Raw genomic sequence first — 16,931 nt, 5'->3', positions numbered from 1 at the left:
TCACCACCGACACAGACGACAGCGAAGATGGCATGAAAGAAGTGATCCTAGGCAACAACTTGGACCTAACCCAGCAAGACTCCGGGGAGGAGTCACTTAACATCAATACCGCTCAGCATGCAAGCAATGTGCCAGTGCGTGAAAACAAGTGTTCGTAGACCAGGGCTAGTCTGCGAACATTCCCGTCCACGCTTTTTAAATTATGAACGCAAATACGACTCCTGATTGACTAAAACGTGAATTTTTCCGGATAACACAACCTCAAAAGCAGGGGAGTGTTTGCACGTTTTCGATAGAAATTAAGAAATATTTTTGATATATTTTCAAATCCTCGAAAATAGTTCGGATAACATCCCTGCCTTACTGTTAAAGCTTGGATGGTTTTTAACAGACCAGCCCCTAAATGCATTCACAGCCGTAGCTCTAGCTCTCTTCAAGTTTCCGGGGAGAAGGCCAACTAACCCCATCTATTCGTCGACAATACGCAAATATGGAAATGATATCGATTGAGTATCTTCTTCCTTCTAACGTACTTCAAGTAGATGGCCAGTTTATGGTTTTCGGGGTTTCGGGGTTGGGACAGTTTAAGGTGCACTCAAAATGGCCAATGGAATTGCTTGAGTTTTGGAACAGCCAATCGAATCACTAGAAACATGAAATCACCAAAAAATATGCAAAAAACAGCATACATATTTTAATGTAAGCTTGAACCGTACACATAAACCGTCCCTTTTATTTTGTCTTGACTTGAGTGGAAATCAAAATATTACTTCGAAATATTAACAGGATGAACCCTAACGTAAAGTTGAAGCGTAATTCACTGTCAAGCCGATTAACAGTAAATAATCAGAAGAATGTCCAACCTATCGGCTTATTGTAGCATGAAGTCTAAGCCGAAGACTATTCAAGCAGATTAAATAATCAGGAGAATTCGGCTTCGTGCAGCACGTTTCAGAATTGAAATCGCAGTCTGAGACGCGAGGAAGGTGCATTCTACGACGAGGTACCTTCAAGTGCACCACAAACCGATGCGAGTTACATCCCTACCCTATCAATTCGGATTGGTTGAAAGGCAAGAAAATGTACTGTTTTACTGGTCGATCCTCAATGAATGAATTTTCATTGGACATAACTACGCATACAAAGATCAAGTTTGGTTGGAGTAACGGTGATATTCACCCGTATCACACAATCCACGATTTCCCTTCCACGGATGACGGACAAGCAACAGCGCCTCCATCAAAAGTACAACAAGACGGCTCCCTGGGCATACCTGGACCCTGGAAACCAGAACATCCCACTGGCCGCTCGCGACGCGCATCTCCGTCCGCCACCTCCACGCATTTCCAAGGACCGCGACATCTTCATCGGCATCTCTACCTACCGCGACAGTCGTCGCTGTGGCTTCACGTTGTTCACGGCGTTCTCCCGAGCCAAGCACCCGGAGCGGGTCACCATTGGTGTCGTCGATCAAACCCAAGACGACGACACGACCTGCCTCGAGGAGTACTGCAAGCTGGCCGAAGCGTCCGACTGGAACGAGTGCAAATTCAAATCCCAAGTTCGAATCGACGCCCGGGACTCCCGGGCATCGAAAGGCCCGACGCTGGCGAGATGGCAGCAACAGCAGCTGATTGAAAACGAGGAGTTTTGCCTCAACATTGACGCGCACAGCCAGTTCCTGCCCAACTGGGACGTGGAAATCGTCGACGAGTGGCTGCGCACAGAGAACGAGATGGCCGTCTTGACCACGTACCCCATGGACTATTCCTTCATGGGCCCTAACCTGACCCACCAAAGCCACTACAGCTCCCACCTGTGCAACTACCTGGACCGAAAGTCTGCCTTTGACGTGCCCATCATTCGAGGCATGATGCTGATCGACAACAGCGAAGCACCCCAAATGTCCACTTTGTGGGGCGGCTGCTTGTCCTTCAGCAAGTGCCATGCCGAGCGCCGCGCCCCCAATGACAAGCACATGAACTGGGTGTTCTGGGGCGAGGAATACCTCCGCAGCATGCAGCTGTGGACCCGCGGCTACGACCTGTACTCGCCATCTAGACATGGGCATGTGGTGTTTCACAACTGGTCGGATGACAAGGGCTTGAAGAAGCGGTTCTGGGACAACGTAACCCAAGTCATGACGAAAGCACAACATGACAAGGAAGAACAGCTCGCGTACAATCGACTGCGCATGGTGCTGACGTTGCCCTTTGACGGCCCCGTCGACGCCCAAGAAATAGACAAGTACCACGGCGGCAAAGTGCGGTCTATCGAGCAATTTCTCAAGTTTTCAGGCATTTCCAACGTCGATTCCAAACTCGATGAGTTTCGATGTGAGCAACTCCACTGGGTGCCATATGCCGTGCCAGAAATCATCGAAGAGTTTTTGCCTGGCTGGGTCATGCGTGATGGTCGGTTGAGTGAAAACAATGCTCGAGTAGATAATAGGGCGGTGGTGAATGAGACGTGGCGTCGAATGGAGAAGGAACTGTTGCTACGTGTGCAGCAGAAGTTGGATACGATGACGAAACCCATCGCAGAAACATCGCTGTTGGTGCGTACGATGCAGCACCGACTCAGTGTATGGAGCAGACCCCACGAAGGCCTGTGGCCATTGGCGCTGGTGTGGCTGGGTCTGATATCTGTGTGGCTGGTGTACAAGGGCAGACGAGGGGCGACGTCGTACGCCGCTGTGCCCACAACCGACGCGTAGTTAGTTGGCCTGTTGAAGGATGTGATCGCGTTAGATACATGGATGACTACTGTTATATATACACCTTGTTTTGGAGTGGCTACGGTGGTGCTACCCAGTGTATCGTTTTTTTTCAATGTAAATTGTAGCCACATATTGTGCTTTCGAGTGAAATTTCGTGTTGTGGCGTGGTTTCTCGTTGGAATTTAAATCGATTTGATTGGCTACCTCAGATGAGCGGAAAATTATTAGCCAATCAAAACCTTCTCAATGAAATTCAACCAATCAGATCGATCGTGGATCGGTTTGGTCGGGCGCGATTCGATTGCACCCCCTCCCCAAAATTGTATCAAATCGACAATAAATACTGTATGTGCCTTTGAAGCGGATACTTAAGCAGCGCCGTGTCAATAAAACGAGTGAACTCGTTTGGTTGTAGTTCCCACTCACTCACAACACACAAAATGTGTTGTGAATGAAGTGATCCAAGTGGGTTATAACACGATCACCAGAGTCGCCGTGCAGGTTGTCGAAATAAGCATCAAGCGCCGCCTCATTCGGCAACGTGTTGGCTCGTCGGTGTTTCTCGTCATATGCCGTGGGTATTCGAAGTGTACTTCGTTCATCGCTTAGCTTTCGTCGCGCAGTCTTTCATCGGGTTTGGATGGAGCCGCCGCATTCACCCCAATTGCTTCCGATCGTTGCGATATTTGCGGTTCACATGGTTCTTTATCGTCTAGCTTGACTTCGATACGTTGCAACACGAGCTTCAAGTCCCGTGTCTGAGACGCATGGTCAATTCGTTGGCGTTCATACTAGTGTACCGGTAGTACAAGAAGCCAATATCAACGCACATACCAATAAACGTACGCGTGCTTTTCCAGTAACCCTTACCGGTAGTTTTAGTTAACTCCAAGGTAGTACTGAAGGATAAAATTTCGCTTCAGTTGCCCATTTGTTCTCCAAGTTGGAATGGACCAGCTAGCGGACCATTGTTGTTGGCATGTGCCGTCGCGTTGGTGTAGATATGTAGCTGACAGGCAACGATTCCTTGTTGGAGGCGGCCTATTTCGCTCGTATAGCCTTACTATTATACTCGAGTATTAATAAGATCACGCAATCCGGCCGATTGTTACAGTAACTGTACCTTGTCACATATTAGTATCCCCTGGCAAAAAGGTAGAAAAAAAAGGATAAAAAAGGGCGACAAATGATTGGTTTGAATCTGACCAATTAGAGATATCAAAAGTACAAAATCCGAAAGGTCACTTTTGGCCAGCATGTCGAAGGCCGTGAAGAAGGACGATGTGACTGTGGGTGCGTTGCGCATTTTCCACAGGGACAGCTCCAAGGAAATGGAGGAGTTCATCGTCAACAGCGCCACCAATGCACTCAAGGCGTACTACAAAGGCGACAAGAACCACTTCACAGAAGTCGCCCACCAGATCAAGAAGGACTTGGAAGAGTCCAACGACGGCAGCTGGCACGTGATTGTCGGCAAGTCGTTTGGGTCGTTCGTTACCCACGAAGTCAAAAAGTACGTTCATATAAACAATGCTGCACCGACTCATGCCTTTTGTGTACGTAGAATGGTCTACTTCTTCCTAGGGCAAGTTGGGTTTCTCATTTTTCGTCACGGTTAACTTCCCCTGACTAAAACATTTTCAAATTCTCCATTGCGTCAGGAACCCCGCATACCACAACCTACCGATAGACATATGCAAATCCATTACGTAGCCTGTCTATCGCAAACCAATCTTCATCGCAATGAATCGACGTCAAAAGTCTGCCGATTAATATCGACATTGCAACAGTCTTTACAGTAAGTGTGTACCCGCGGCCGATACTATAAGTCGTTTTTGTCATAACGTAGATGGCCAATTTATGGTGCACTTGAAAGAGATCTCGTCGTATACGTATAGAATGCAGCTTACTCGTCTATCAGGACCGGGATTTCAATTCTGAAAAGTGCTGCACGAAGCCGAAAGGTTGGGAATTCTCCTGATTATTTATCGGCTTGAATAGACTTCAGCTTAGCCTTCATTTAACGTAAACGGCCAATTATTGCCCTCATTTTGAACCCTTAGCTTTTTGGCCATATCTCATGATGAAATGAAAATTGAAAAAATCTGAAGTTATACAGTTTTAGAGGAAATGATGCTCCAACCAATAATTCAAATAATTTGGAATTTGGGGTATTTTTAGCGAAGGTATGATCCAACAAACGCAAAAGTTTTGAAATGTAGATTTGATTAACTGTAAGTATTTACACAGTCAATCGGAATGTGAGTAGACAGTTGGACATGCATTTTTAAATTAGATTCTGTTAAGGTATCTTTTTGTTTGTATACAATTAAATAAATAGATGATGCAAAATGAAAAAGGGCAACAATTGGTCCGGGGACAATAATTGGCCGTTTCTTCGATTTCCACTCATGTCAAGGCAAAATAGGATGGACGGTTATGGTACACGCTTTAAGCTTTAAATATGTATGCTGTGTTTTGCATATTGTTTGGTGATTTCATTTTCTAGTGATTCGATTGGCTATTACAAAACTCAAGCTATTCCATTGGCCAATTTGAATGCACCACTGTCCAGTAAAATGGCCATCTACATTAATAATAGCATCCGACCTAACACCACGTTTTCCATCACCCCTTGTCACAGTTTGAATGAACTTTCGTTCATTTTCAAGGCACCATATATATATATATATCCACCATTATCTACATCGTCGTGAGTAGTAGTAATCGTAGAAGACTATGTTATTTGCGCTCCTTCGTCATTTTTCGATCTCTCTCTCTGCAGGCCAAACCAAGTGCATCTACGCGTACACTTTCAACGATCGGTCGAGGGATGTGGACACGACAAACGCCAGTTGATGCGCCAGCTTGACGTCGGTCACTTGCCCCTTGTGGTTTTCAAACGTCTGAACGATGTCCCAGTTCTTCTTGCCGCTTTCTTGGTACAGCGCGACCTTGTCCGTGGCCACCCCCAGCACCGTGCCGCCCACTTCCAAGTGCACGGCGTGGACTGGCGCATGGACATTCAGCTCCAGCACGGTCTTGAGCTTACGGAGATCCCAAAACTTGACGAGGCCGTCGCTGCCGCCTGAGACAAGGTGGTATCCGTTTTCAGAAAACCAGATCGAGTTGACGGTCCCCGTGTGCCCTTCAAAGGTCGCGACGTTCTTGGTTGTGGCCACGTCCCAGATGCGGACAGTCGAGTCTGCCGTGGCGAAGATGGCGCCGTCGGGGTGGAATTGGAAGTCCAGCAACGCCTTGGCCTCGGGGGCGCGCACGTTCTGGAGCAACGAGCCCGTGCCTAGATCGTGCAAAGTCCACGACGAGTCGTCCGACGAAGAGCCCAAGTACGACCCCGTGGGATGCACCGCGAGACCCGTGACGGCGCCGACATGGCCGGTCAACGTGTGCGCCACCTCGTATGTCGGCGCCGTCCACAGCTTGATGGATTTGTCGGCGGAACCGGTGATCACGATGTCCGCGGTCGGGTGGAACAGCACCTTTTGCACCTTCTTGGCATGCCCGGCCAACGTGTGTTCGATTTTGCCCGTCGATGTGTTGAAGATCTACAGCCACATGGGACATTAGACATGACAGGATATCGTCCAGTGGAGGAAAGTAGTACCTTGGCGTGCCGGTCGTTGCCGCCTGTCACGACACGCTCGCCCTTGATGTCGACGGTCAATATGCCCGGCTTGTCGGCTTGGTGAAACGTTTGACTTGTCGTGACTTGCAGGGACGCGGGAGTCTTCACCAGCTCTTCCACGTGACGTTCCTTCTTGCGGTAATGCGCCAACTCCTTGGCACGCGAGGCCACGGCGGCGGTCACATGCACCCAGGGGTCATCACTCGTGCCATTCGACGACGATGCCGATTGCTTGAGAGCCTCGATATCACGGTTCAGGCGGGAAATGACTCGGCACGCGGCATCGTACTGGTACAACGCATGGGACAACTCCCGTCTGCATCCATCGTTATCAAGGAATCATTGGCGGACAAGAGGGACGAACCTGGTGGTCTGTAAATGCTGCTTGAGCTCAAACATCTCCAGCGCATGCGCGTCGTACTCTGTCTGAAGGGAGGAAAGCAAGGACGGAATGGAGGCGGTGACCTTAGACGGCGGAGCCGCGCCGGTCGCCACCGTCGAGAGTTTGAGAGGGATGAGGTCTTCCGGTGCCAAGAGGGTTTCTGACAACGGGCATAGGTTCCCATGTGTTTTCAGGTACTCCTCGATCAATCTCTTCTCATATACATGGCCCGACTTGATGTTCACCACGGGAACTTCACACACAGCGCCGCTCAGTCCACACAGCATGATCACTTTGATGTACCGTCTTCGACTTAACCACCCAAATCTCAAGGGGTTCGAAATTTTATGTCACCAGAGCCGCTGATTGGCAAACCTCTTGCAAACGATACCTCTGGTATTCGATACATTGGGCCTCTTACATTAGATACCTCTAAATTTAAATTCAAAATTTTAGACGATTTTCATTCCGTACGCCGCACGGGATCAACGAGCTGATCGCTAGGCTGTCCACCATGTTCGCCGTCGAGACCGTCGAGCAGGAGGCTGACGACAACTTGAAGTACTGAATATTCATTTTTCATAAATACATACTTACTATCTGCCTCGTGTTCGTCAGACTTTTACTGGTATTTTCAAGAAAAAGAAAAATACGACATAAATCCACAATCAACTCAAAATTAATTCCGAAATGCCCTGTCGGGGAAAATCAACGCCTCAATGTATCGTCGTTCAAACTGCCGTGGTGTGGCGTTAGTGATCGATTTGTTCGACTGCAATCGATTCTTCGCCAAATATTCCATTGCTCGCTTTAGGACTAAGCCGTGGTTGTCGTATAAGCTCCTTTGGTGCTTCAATTCGTGCCGAATGGCTTGTTCGAATCCGATTTGTCGACGCCCATCTTCACTATACTTGCGTTGGATATCGTCAACGAATCCAAGACACTCGTCGAGGTTATCTTGACCAAGTGCGGTTCCTTTTGCAAGGTCATCAGGGGTTACCGCCGCCTACATATCACCCTTGGCTCCCAATTGCTCTCCAAATTTCTCTCGAGAAGCTACTGGGCCATTGTTGTTGGCATATGTCGTTGGTGTGGGCGTATAACTGACAGGAAACGTTTCTGTGAGAAGAATTTCCGCGTAGTTAGGTGTCGAAATATATCCCCACAATTCGATGCGATCATCACAGTCTAAGCAGCAGGTGTTTCATTGATTGGTCTACCTTGGTCATCCACCAGCTGAAACGACGCGGTTCACAAGCGCCCAATATGGGCTTCAACTATTAATAGAAACCTTTTGACTTTTAGCTATATTTCCTTAAATCGCGCAGAAATATTTGATTGGCTAATTTCCACATCCAACAACTTACAGACTACAGCAATTAGGGCTGTAATAATTGTGGGCGGAACCAAGTCTAATGTTCTCGACGTCATCCATACGCAATTGGCGGATCTAACGCATAGCGCTACATAAACAATACAGTGCTGGCCAGTAGGATCCAGCCACCCCGTTTATCTGGGATTAATTTTGTCCAATAAAACGTAGAGACATGCAGAATACACCATTCTCTCCGTTTTAATTGGTTGTTTATTGGGTCCGCTACAACAGCTTGATCCGATAAAAACTGCACTTTATTTTGTCCAAAAACCATTTTGAGGGGTGGTATCTCCTTCAACAGTCTCGTTCGACGTGATCACATCCCGCTGCCTCAGAATTTTCATTTCAAGCGCAGTGTCCCATCGTGCGTTTGTATTCAAACAGAGTGATGCAATCGAACAGGCCTAACTTGGGGACACCAATGCGCACCGTTGAGGTAGGGTATGGGAAAAACATGTTTTACTAATTGACAGCGGTCTAAACAATTTAATATTTAATCTCAGCCATGTCGAGAGACAATAATATACTATTAATAGTACTACTGTAGTGATTGTTTTTAATTGTCAATTATTGAAATCATAATTGTATATTGTCGATTTTCTTCAAATTTCCCAATTTTGCATGGTTCGTTCAATCGAGCACAAATAGAGCCGAGGCATCTGATTGGTCATTATCCACTTCGCCCTTTCCAGCAGAAACTCGATAAATGGATTGTAGCCAATCAGCGACAAGTAATTTCGGATTGACCAATGGGAGAGATTGGTGCTCGATTTGCTCGGCGAGATTATATTGAACGGGGTCCGGAAAGTTTTCATCCTGAGACTACCGCTAGATTAACTGTAAAGTAAGGTAGTTTTACGGATGAGGCCATTCATAGTTTTACGGAAAGCAATGACGAATACTATTACTGTTAGTAACGAAATATACCTGGCGTTGTTGAATTCAAATCACGAAATATACAGTCCACGATACAGTACTAGTAGTATATATACATAGTGAGTGAATTCGACGTTCCCATGAAATCATATGCCGAAGACACGAAATATAATGAAGTTCCACGAATTTAAATGGTATTCCACGAAATATATACCAGTACCAGATATTTTTCGAAATTAACCGCAAAATAGTGTAACGTTACTACATACCGGTACAGTACGGGACGACCTCGGAACCTGACTACACTACTCGTGCTCCTACCACGACCACCACCGCCGCTCATGCGGCCATGGCACAACGCATCCAAACCCACGCCCACCCAACCTGCTATCACCCACCACTACCACCTCTATTCCAGTATTCACGCTCCTAACGACCAAAACCCCTATGCCCCAGTGACTACGATTGCTGCACATTTGACCACCAAATCACTCCATTTTACATGCAGTACACCATCACGACTAGCCAAGTCACATCGACTCGTGCCCTCCACAAAATCGACCGCCAACCGATTACGTTTCAAAGTACGGCAGCAATTGTTGATTGAACCATTTCATGCGGGAGTACCATCGGCGTGCAAGGAAGCGCTGGAAGATTGACGATGCTAAGAGGAATAAATAATTCACTAATTTCCCCATGCTACATGTTTATTTGTTGTCATTAGCTAGATCAACCGCCTCCCTTAGTAGTGTTATGCAGCGAGGTGCCGACGGCGTGTGCATTTTGAAAGGCATGACGTCTTTATGACGAAGGTGATTAATGGAAATGCGTTGGGCAAGCAGGTGTGCGAGCTGCCACTAACCCAATGGGCAAAGGTTGGTAATAATGACCACCAACTTGTCAATCGCATAAAATACCATAGAATCCTTTGTGCCTTGTCGACTACGCACCTCTCCGAGGTTAGGGATGAGAGACACAAGTATATCGTCAGCCTCAGTGTATTTATATCCAATGAAAATCATAACGTTCGTTGATCGAAGTGGACATACATGATGGGAGGCGAACGGCTCCTTCATGAAAGTTGCCCCGCACCATGGCCACTAACGCATTTTGGACGTCGGGCGATCAAGTGAACGTCATTGAATTGAAGGAAGCAGTACTGTACGCGGTGGTTGCTCCGTTTTTCGACGATGTGTTGTTTCCCACGCCAGTGCCAACACAAACAACCAAATGGGGGAGTGCAGACTCCCTGCAAACCGTACACTTGATTGACTTGATGTTACCACGGCGTTGCAGAACCAAGAGTGAGATTCTGGTAGTTGGCTGGGACAGGTGTTCTGTGTTCTACGCCCAAGTACTGCTAGTAATACTATGCCTGTTCGTGTCGGTTCGCCAAGGGTCGGCACCTGGTGGCCTCGGTTGAGGACCACCTGTGTCATGGCGGGACTTGGATTTAGTCGCCCACACAACACCCCCCCCAAGCCATGTCCCGCAGGACACACTTGGGCCTCGCGAATTCTTCGCCCTCGCTCGCATCATCGCCGGGTTTAAAGCCGTGAACAGCTCCATGGGCGACTTGCTCGCCAGTGATGCAGCCGGTGTTTGGTTGAGGTTGGTTTGGACCACTGGCAATAGGTAGTCCCATTCTTGTTCGGCTAGCTGGTACTCTCGCAACATGACCCGCATCACTTGGAGGATGTCGCGGTTCATCCGCTCAACCGTTCCATTGCGCCAGGGGCAGTAGGCCAAGGTTAGGTCATGATGGACCTTGAACTTGTGGGCTAGCGCCTTCATGACCACGTTTTTGAAATGGGTTCATTGGTCACTGACCCAGACTCGTGGCATTCCGAACCGCTTCGCCCAGTCGACCAGGGCATCCACACATACTTGGCTCGTGGGTCCATCGCATGCAATGCGTTCGCAGTAGTGGGTAAGGTCGTCTTTGAGTACCAGCACATACTTAGCGCCGCTGTACACTTCGCCCATGTAGAGGTAGTCGAAGTGGATTCCTTCGTTGCGCTCTTTCGCGTGCCATCTGGGAGCATACGGTCGATGGACCACCCTTCCCCCTTTTACATGAGGGCACAACAAGCAGCCACGGAGGAATTCACTGGCCCTGTCGGCCAAGTGGGCGACATAGAACAGGCGGCGGATAGTAGCCATCAGCGCTGCATGTCCACGGTGCCCGGCGCTGCCGCAGTGGGCAACGACCATGATCCGTTGGATCAGGTCATTCGCCGCACTCGGTATCCATAGCCGCTCGTCCACTTGTCACAGTGCGTTCACCACAGTATTTTGCTTTGGTTTGGTTTCGCCATGCTGGTTTTGTGCGTGACGGATGTCCATCACACATGGCCACACAAAGTCCTTGTCCAGCGGCCGAAGTTTTGGTTGTGCCGGTGGGGGGACTTTGCGTGTTTTGACTTTCTTTGACCAGCCATGGCCCCGACGTATTTTGACCCGCTTGGTCGCCAGACTTGGTTCGGCTGACCCCAACGGCTCATCATATCCGCCCAATGGTTGTGGATGCCGTCGATGTGTATGATTTCATAACGATAGCCGCCAATAATGGCAGCCCATCTCATGAGTTTGCCGCGTGTGTGCGCCTTCCATTCTTCGCCCGGGCAAATACATGGATGAGGTTCTTGTGGTCACAGTACATCTTGAACCCCGGAGGTCGCATAAGCATGTAATTGAGTTTCTCGCACGCACGCGCAATATGGTAGGCCTTCTTTTCGATGACTGACCACGCCTTCTGGGCGCCCGCAAACATCCCCGACTGACACAAGAGCAATTCGTGACGTTGTTCTTGGTCTGGGCTGTCATCATCGAATGCCACCACTTGAGTTACCACAATCGACCATCCATGATCGCTCGCATCCGTAAAGAAACACATCTTGGCGTCATCACGCGGGTGAGACAGTTCCACTGATGATCGTAGCTTGGACTTCACGGCATCAAACGCTAGCTTCTCGCCGTCGGTCAGTTCCAACTGAACACCAGACGCGATCCGCTTCTTCTTGCCCCTGCTCTGTCATCGAGTCCCACAGCCAGTTCACGGCGCACACAAACTGCTGCAATTCTCCCGCATTCGTAGGGTAGGGGATTGCACACAGATGTTCTATGCGTTCAGGGTCTTGCTTGACGCCATCACCACTGATGATGCGTCCGCACCACTTGACTTGGTCCGTGAACAGCTTGGTCTTGGCCGGACTCAGCTTGAACCCATACTGGGCCACTCGATCGAAGAACGACTCGAGGGCATCCACGTACTCTTCCATTTTGTCGGCGTACAAAAAGATGTCGTCGATCCAGATCAGCATGTTCTTGTAGAGCAGGTCTTTGTAGACTCCTCGTTCGTTGATTGTACGTAGAGGGCACTACCCACATGGCCTTGCATCACTCGATCCGGGGTGTACACACATCCGTTCAGCATGAACGACAGCATGTCCCAGCTGTCCGGGTGCAGTGGGAACTGCCAAAAGCACTTGGGCAGGTCAAACACGCCGATCACTTTCTTGCCTCGTAGGTTCTGGAGGATGGTAGCCTGGAACGGCATCGTCCCTGCCTTCGGCTCGGTTAGCGAGTTGACAACACGGTAGTCGTTGGTTAGCCGATAGTTCTTGAGCACGTCATCGTCGCTCCATTTGTCGGCCGATTTCAATGACTTGCGCCCATCTGGTTTGAGAACTGGATTCACCGGGCTGCACCATGCACTTTGCTGGTTGCTCTTGATCACGCCTACATCGAGTAGTTCTTGTGCAAACAACTTGAGGAACCTCTCCTCCAGGAGGTTGTACTTCCTTCGTTTGCATCGGTAAGGAACACACCCATCCTTCGGGGTCACCTTCAACGGTTTCACCTTCGCCGGTGGGCCTGACCCGTCGAACTTGATTCGCCAGATGTCATGCTTGCTGAGCACATCCCACAAGTACTTAACATGTTCCATTGGAAATCCGTTATCGACTGCGCCGTCGATCATGCCTTGCAGGGCTTCCTCGACTTCATTCTTGGCTACAGGTAGCACCGCCTTCATGGTCGCGGCTCTGACGGCCGATCGTTGGGGCAATTCCACGCAATCACCACCAACTTCTTCCAGGTCATCGCCGTCCTCATCCACTTGCAGGCGCGCCACCTGTTCCAGCAGGCGGTCATTGTCGATACCAATGGTCTTGAGGTTGTCATCCGAGACGAGGAATTCATCTCCGTCGTTGACCACATAGCAGCGGCGCTTGCCTGGCACCTTGACTGGTCCAGCGGCCGTCTGCATTGTTAGCGTAAGGTCCACGTAGGAGCTCGCTTCGAATGGCATCTCTTTGCATGCTGTTCCCACAAATGGCGCAGCCAACTTGACAACTTGAAGTTGTGGCTGTAACGCTTGAAGTTCATCCACCATGGCTTGTGGCATAATGTTTTGGTCTGCGCCGGTGTCTGGGCAGTATGGAACTTCCAGCACACTGTTCAGTCGCACCCAACGTCCATCATCCTCCATGCTGGGCGGTGGGGGTTTCTTCATTCGCTTGGCTTGCATATTCGCTTTGCGTTCCCGCGCTTTGAACCGCTTGACGGCGTTCTTGTCCTTCTTCCAGCTTGTATCGCCGCTATCCCCGTCATTTTTATTGGGACACTCTCGGGCCATGTGTCCTCGCTGCTGACAGACAAAACACAGCAGGCCACGGTCATCCCGGCCGGGTGCAAATCGAGGACGTGCTTCATCACGCACAGCTTGGACATGGCGGTCGTCGTGTCTTGGGCGCGAGTTCGCTTGCGGTCCGTACTTTGTGGCTGGTGGGTCCCCCGTTCGCTTTTGCGTCGACGGGGACCACACCGCCGCACTTCGTTCCGGCTTGATGTATCCACCTGGTGGACGTGGGTAATTTCCTCGTAATTCCCGCTGATCTCGAACAGCTTGGTTGGCCTTCTTCGCATGTTTCGTAATGCGGCGCCCTTGGTCGTCTTCTTCACGGCCACGCTTCGAGCCGTAGCTGTTTCTTTGTTGATTGACCATGTCTGCATCATGAGTTCGGTCAAGCTGTTCGCGTAGGATATCCGCAAAGGCCACCAGATCGTTCGCCGGCACGGTCTTCATTTGCTCTCCCACTCTGTCACGTAGGTAGCTGGGTGTGACACGCGCTGCTACCACCTTCACAAACGTTCTCAGCATGGTTGAGTCTTTGAGTTGTTGACGTAAGCCGGTTTCGTCGATGACATCATCAACCCACTCCATAAATGACACCAGGCGACTGGTCACGTCTCCATGGGGGTCGACACTCAGCGTCTGACAGTAGTTTTGCATGTCTGACTTGGTGGGTGTCCACTTGGTCGCTGGTTGTCCGACGATTTCCATGATGCGGTCGCGGTAGTCGTCCTCACGGAGTTGTTTCACAGGCACTAGCCAAACATAGGTGCATGTAGCCTTCAGGAGGCTGCGGTCAGTGGAAGGAATCCACCCCACAGCACTCCGTCGCCACTCGCCACCCATGCATTGCGCATTCGCCCGTAGCTTGTCCTCATATGTCTCCCGCTTCTTCACCCAACTCACTAGGAAGGTTCTGTCCATACGGGTGATCCGAGGGGGTTAGACATCTGTCACCACCAATGAAGGTCCACTGGAGTTGAAGTTGGGCCCCCATCCTCCGCTGCTTGGGGTCGGTGGTTCACTCGAAAGAGGTCCCCATCACGAACTATTTGTCAGGGTGGTGTCCAGCATCCGTCGATCATGGTCGACACGCTATTCCTTTGGGGGACGATTGGCTTTGTTGATCCGCCGCCGCTCAGCTTGCTTACGTTGTTCTTCTTAGTATTCATTTTCTTCTTCCTCGCTGTCAGGAGTACTATTCGGTCGATTTCGCCTTTCCGCACGTAGCTTAGCTCGAGCTTCCGCCTTTTCGTCCGCTCGTTTCTCGGCATCGGACTTCTCTGGCGGCGGGTAGTCTTCATCGACATAGGCACCTTCGATTGAGGGTCGTGGTAGTTGTTCCCTGTTCGGACCCATGGTTTGACCACCATATCACCGCCGCGATTCATCCCAGGTCATGGACGCCGCTCGCGCACTACCCGGTGCCTTGTTCGTCTTGGCCAGGTCTTCCATCGTCTTCCGAACTTCCTCGCTCTTAGACTCTTCCACAGCCGGCAGCACATCCATGGTACCTCCAACTACCGGGACTAACGGTGGCTCCGTCACTGGTACTTCCTCCTCAGTTTCGCTGCTCGCAGTTGTTGGCGCCGTTGCCGCAGCCTTCGGCTTCTGGGCGCGATCTTTTGAGTTCTTTGCCATTGCTCTGAGTTCCGTAGGTCACTGGAACTAAAGTATACTTTGTGTTGTTTCCCACGCCAGTGCCAACACAAACAACCAAATGGGAGAGTGCCGACTCCCTGCAAACCGTACACTTGATTAACCAGATGTTACCACGGCGTTGCAGAACCAAGAGTGAGATTCCGGTAGTTGGCTGGGACAGGTGTTCTGTGTTCTACGTCCTAGTACTACTAGTAATACTATGCCTGTTCGTGTCGGTTCGCCAAGGGTCGGCACCTGGTGGCCTCGGTTGAGGACCACCTGTGTCATGACGGGACTTGGATTAAGTCGCCCACCACAACAGACAACATGCTTGGCAGTTATGATGTATGTCAACTGTGAATACCACAGGTGGCCACGCAACTATTCTTGCGCTGGTGTTGCGTTATCGTAAATAATCATTGATTGTGTTGTGTGGAGCATATCTCATGCAGTTTTTACAACTTGAACTTGGTAGCCGCATTTTTATAATCCTTTGTCCAAGCTCTATAGTCGGATTCACAGTCAAACATAATTCAATTTGAATGTTTGGAATTGATGTAATAAAATTGTAAAGATATCCACTCCAAACAGTAAATCATTGGTTTTCTGAAATTTAGACTTGATTAAAGTATTTCAAAGGGGCTGAGCAAACGATACAAATATCTATTTATACAATTACTATTCGTTTATTCAGTAATTAATTATCGTAGGTTTAACTTACCTCCAAATAAGGTGGAACAGCGTGAATTCCAAATGGACTGAGTTACTACTCAAAAACCGTAGCAGGAGGTGCGTAAATTAATGTTTAGGTGCGGGAATGACAGTTAGGTGGCCAATCACAGACCAAGACGTTACAGAGGATTTTAGCCATGGATTAGCCAAAAACGATGAAAAGCACAATAAAAGTAGTATTAATACGTACTAGTATTAAAAAGCAGTAATATTAATAATACGTACTAGTAGTTGTAGATTTTACCGTTCGAGATACTCGTTACTGTTAGCAAAGTCATAAAATATCAAGTTGACATAGAAGCGAAAGGGCAGTATTTTCTGGACTTACTGAATTGAGCAGCAATGGCCCACCTGTGATCCGTGTGGTACTACGTAGTATCAACTGACAGATGAACGTGGCAATACGTAGTTGTAGATTTTACCGTTGGAGATACTCGTTAAAGTCATAAAATATCAAGTTGACAGAGAAGCGAAAGGGCAGGCATTTCTGGACTTGGTGAATTGAGCGCAATGGCCCACCTGCGATCCGTGTGGTATCAACTGACAGATGAACGTGGCAATCCGTACAAAGCAAAGTACAATGCAGTCGCTCAAGAAAAAGTGATGAGCGCATCGGATTGTTAGATTGCCGATTTCGAAGATGCTGTGCTAGCGAATTACGCGGACCCCGACCTGGAAAAAATCCCTTGCTTGTGGCTCTTACGCACCTACACCAACGCGGCGGCATACACCGCCAACAAGAGCCCTCTTTCTCGTGTCCTCCAGCTTCAAGAAAACGTGGGCACCAAGGACGATGTGTTGGCGGTGGTAATTCCTGACGACGTTGGGCAACGACCGCCGTTTGCTCAAGTTGGTGACACCACCAATATTAAAATAGGACTGGTTAAAATACAGAAGTACTCCGGAGTAATACTGTAGCTTCGA

General features: G+C 49.2%; 3 protein-coding genes across 3 annotated transcripts; 2 read left to right on the top strand and 1 right to left on the bottom strand.

The window, feature by feature from the left end:
- Nucleotides 1–1,213: 1,213 nt before the first annotated feature.
- H257_08512 (hypothetical protein) lies at nucleotides 1,214–2,798 on the top strand (the record flags this gene model as incomplete). Its single annotated transcript, XM_009834409.1, has 1 exon — nucleotides 1,214–2,798. One exon carries the CDS (start codon nucleotides 1,214–1,216, stop codon nucleotides 2,714–2,716), a length of 1,503 nt encoding a protein of 500 aa, XP_009832711.1. The 3' UTR covers nucleotides 2,717–2,798.
- A 1,155-nt stretch (nucleotides 2,799–3,953) lies between these two features.
- On the top strand, nucleotides 3,954–4,371 carry H257_08511 (hypothetical protein). Its single transcript, XM_009834408.1, has 2 exons — nucleotides 3,954–4,232; nucleotides 4,284–4,371. Exons 1-2 carry the CDS (start codon nucleotides 3,976–3,978, stop codon nucleotides 4,336–4,338), a joined length of 312 nt encoding a protein of 103 aa, XP_009832710.1. The 5' UTR covers nucleotides 3,954–3,975; the 3' UTR covers nucleotides 4,339–4,371.
- Nucleotides 4,372–5,383: 1,012 nt separating this feature from the next.
- Nucleotides 5,384–7,080, bottom strand: H257_08510 (hypothetical protein). Its single transcript, XM_009834407.1, has 3 exons — nucleotides 6,730–7,080; nucleotides 6,345–6,681; nucleotides 5,384–6,285 (listed from the first exon to the last, which is right to left on the bottom strand). Exons 1-3 carry the CDS (start codon nucleotides 7,032–7,034, stop codon nucleotides 5,521–5,523), a joined length of 1,407 nt encoding a protein of 468 aa, XP_009832709.1. The 5' UTR covers nucleotides 7,035–7,080; the 3' UTR covers nucleotides 5,384–5,520.
- Between the last annotated feature and the right edge of the window lie 9,851 nt (nucleotides 7,081–16,931).

Source organism: Aphanomyces astaci (assembly GCF_000520075.1).
Source record: "Aphanomyces astaci strain APO3 unplaced genomic scaffold supercont1.19, whole genome shotgun sequence".
Lineage (NCBI taxonomy): Eukaryota > Oomycota > Saprolegniomycetes > Saprolegniales > Verrucalvaceae > Aphanomyces > Aphanomyces astaci.
The sequence above is the reverse complement of the archived record's forward strand: the minus strand, read 5'-3'. Positions and strand labels throughout refer to the sequence as shown.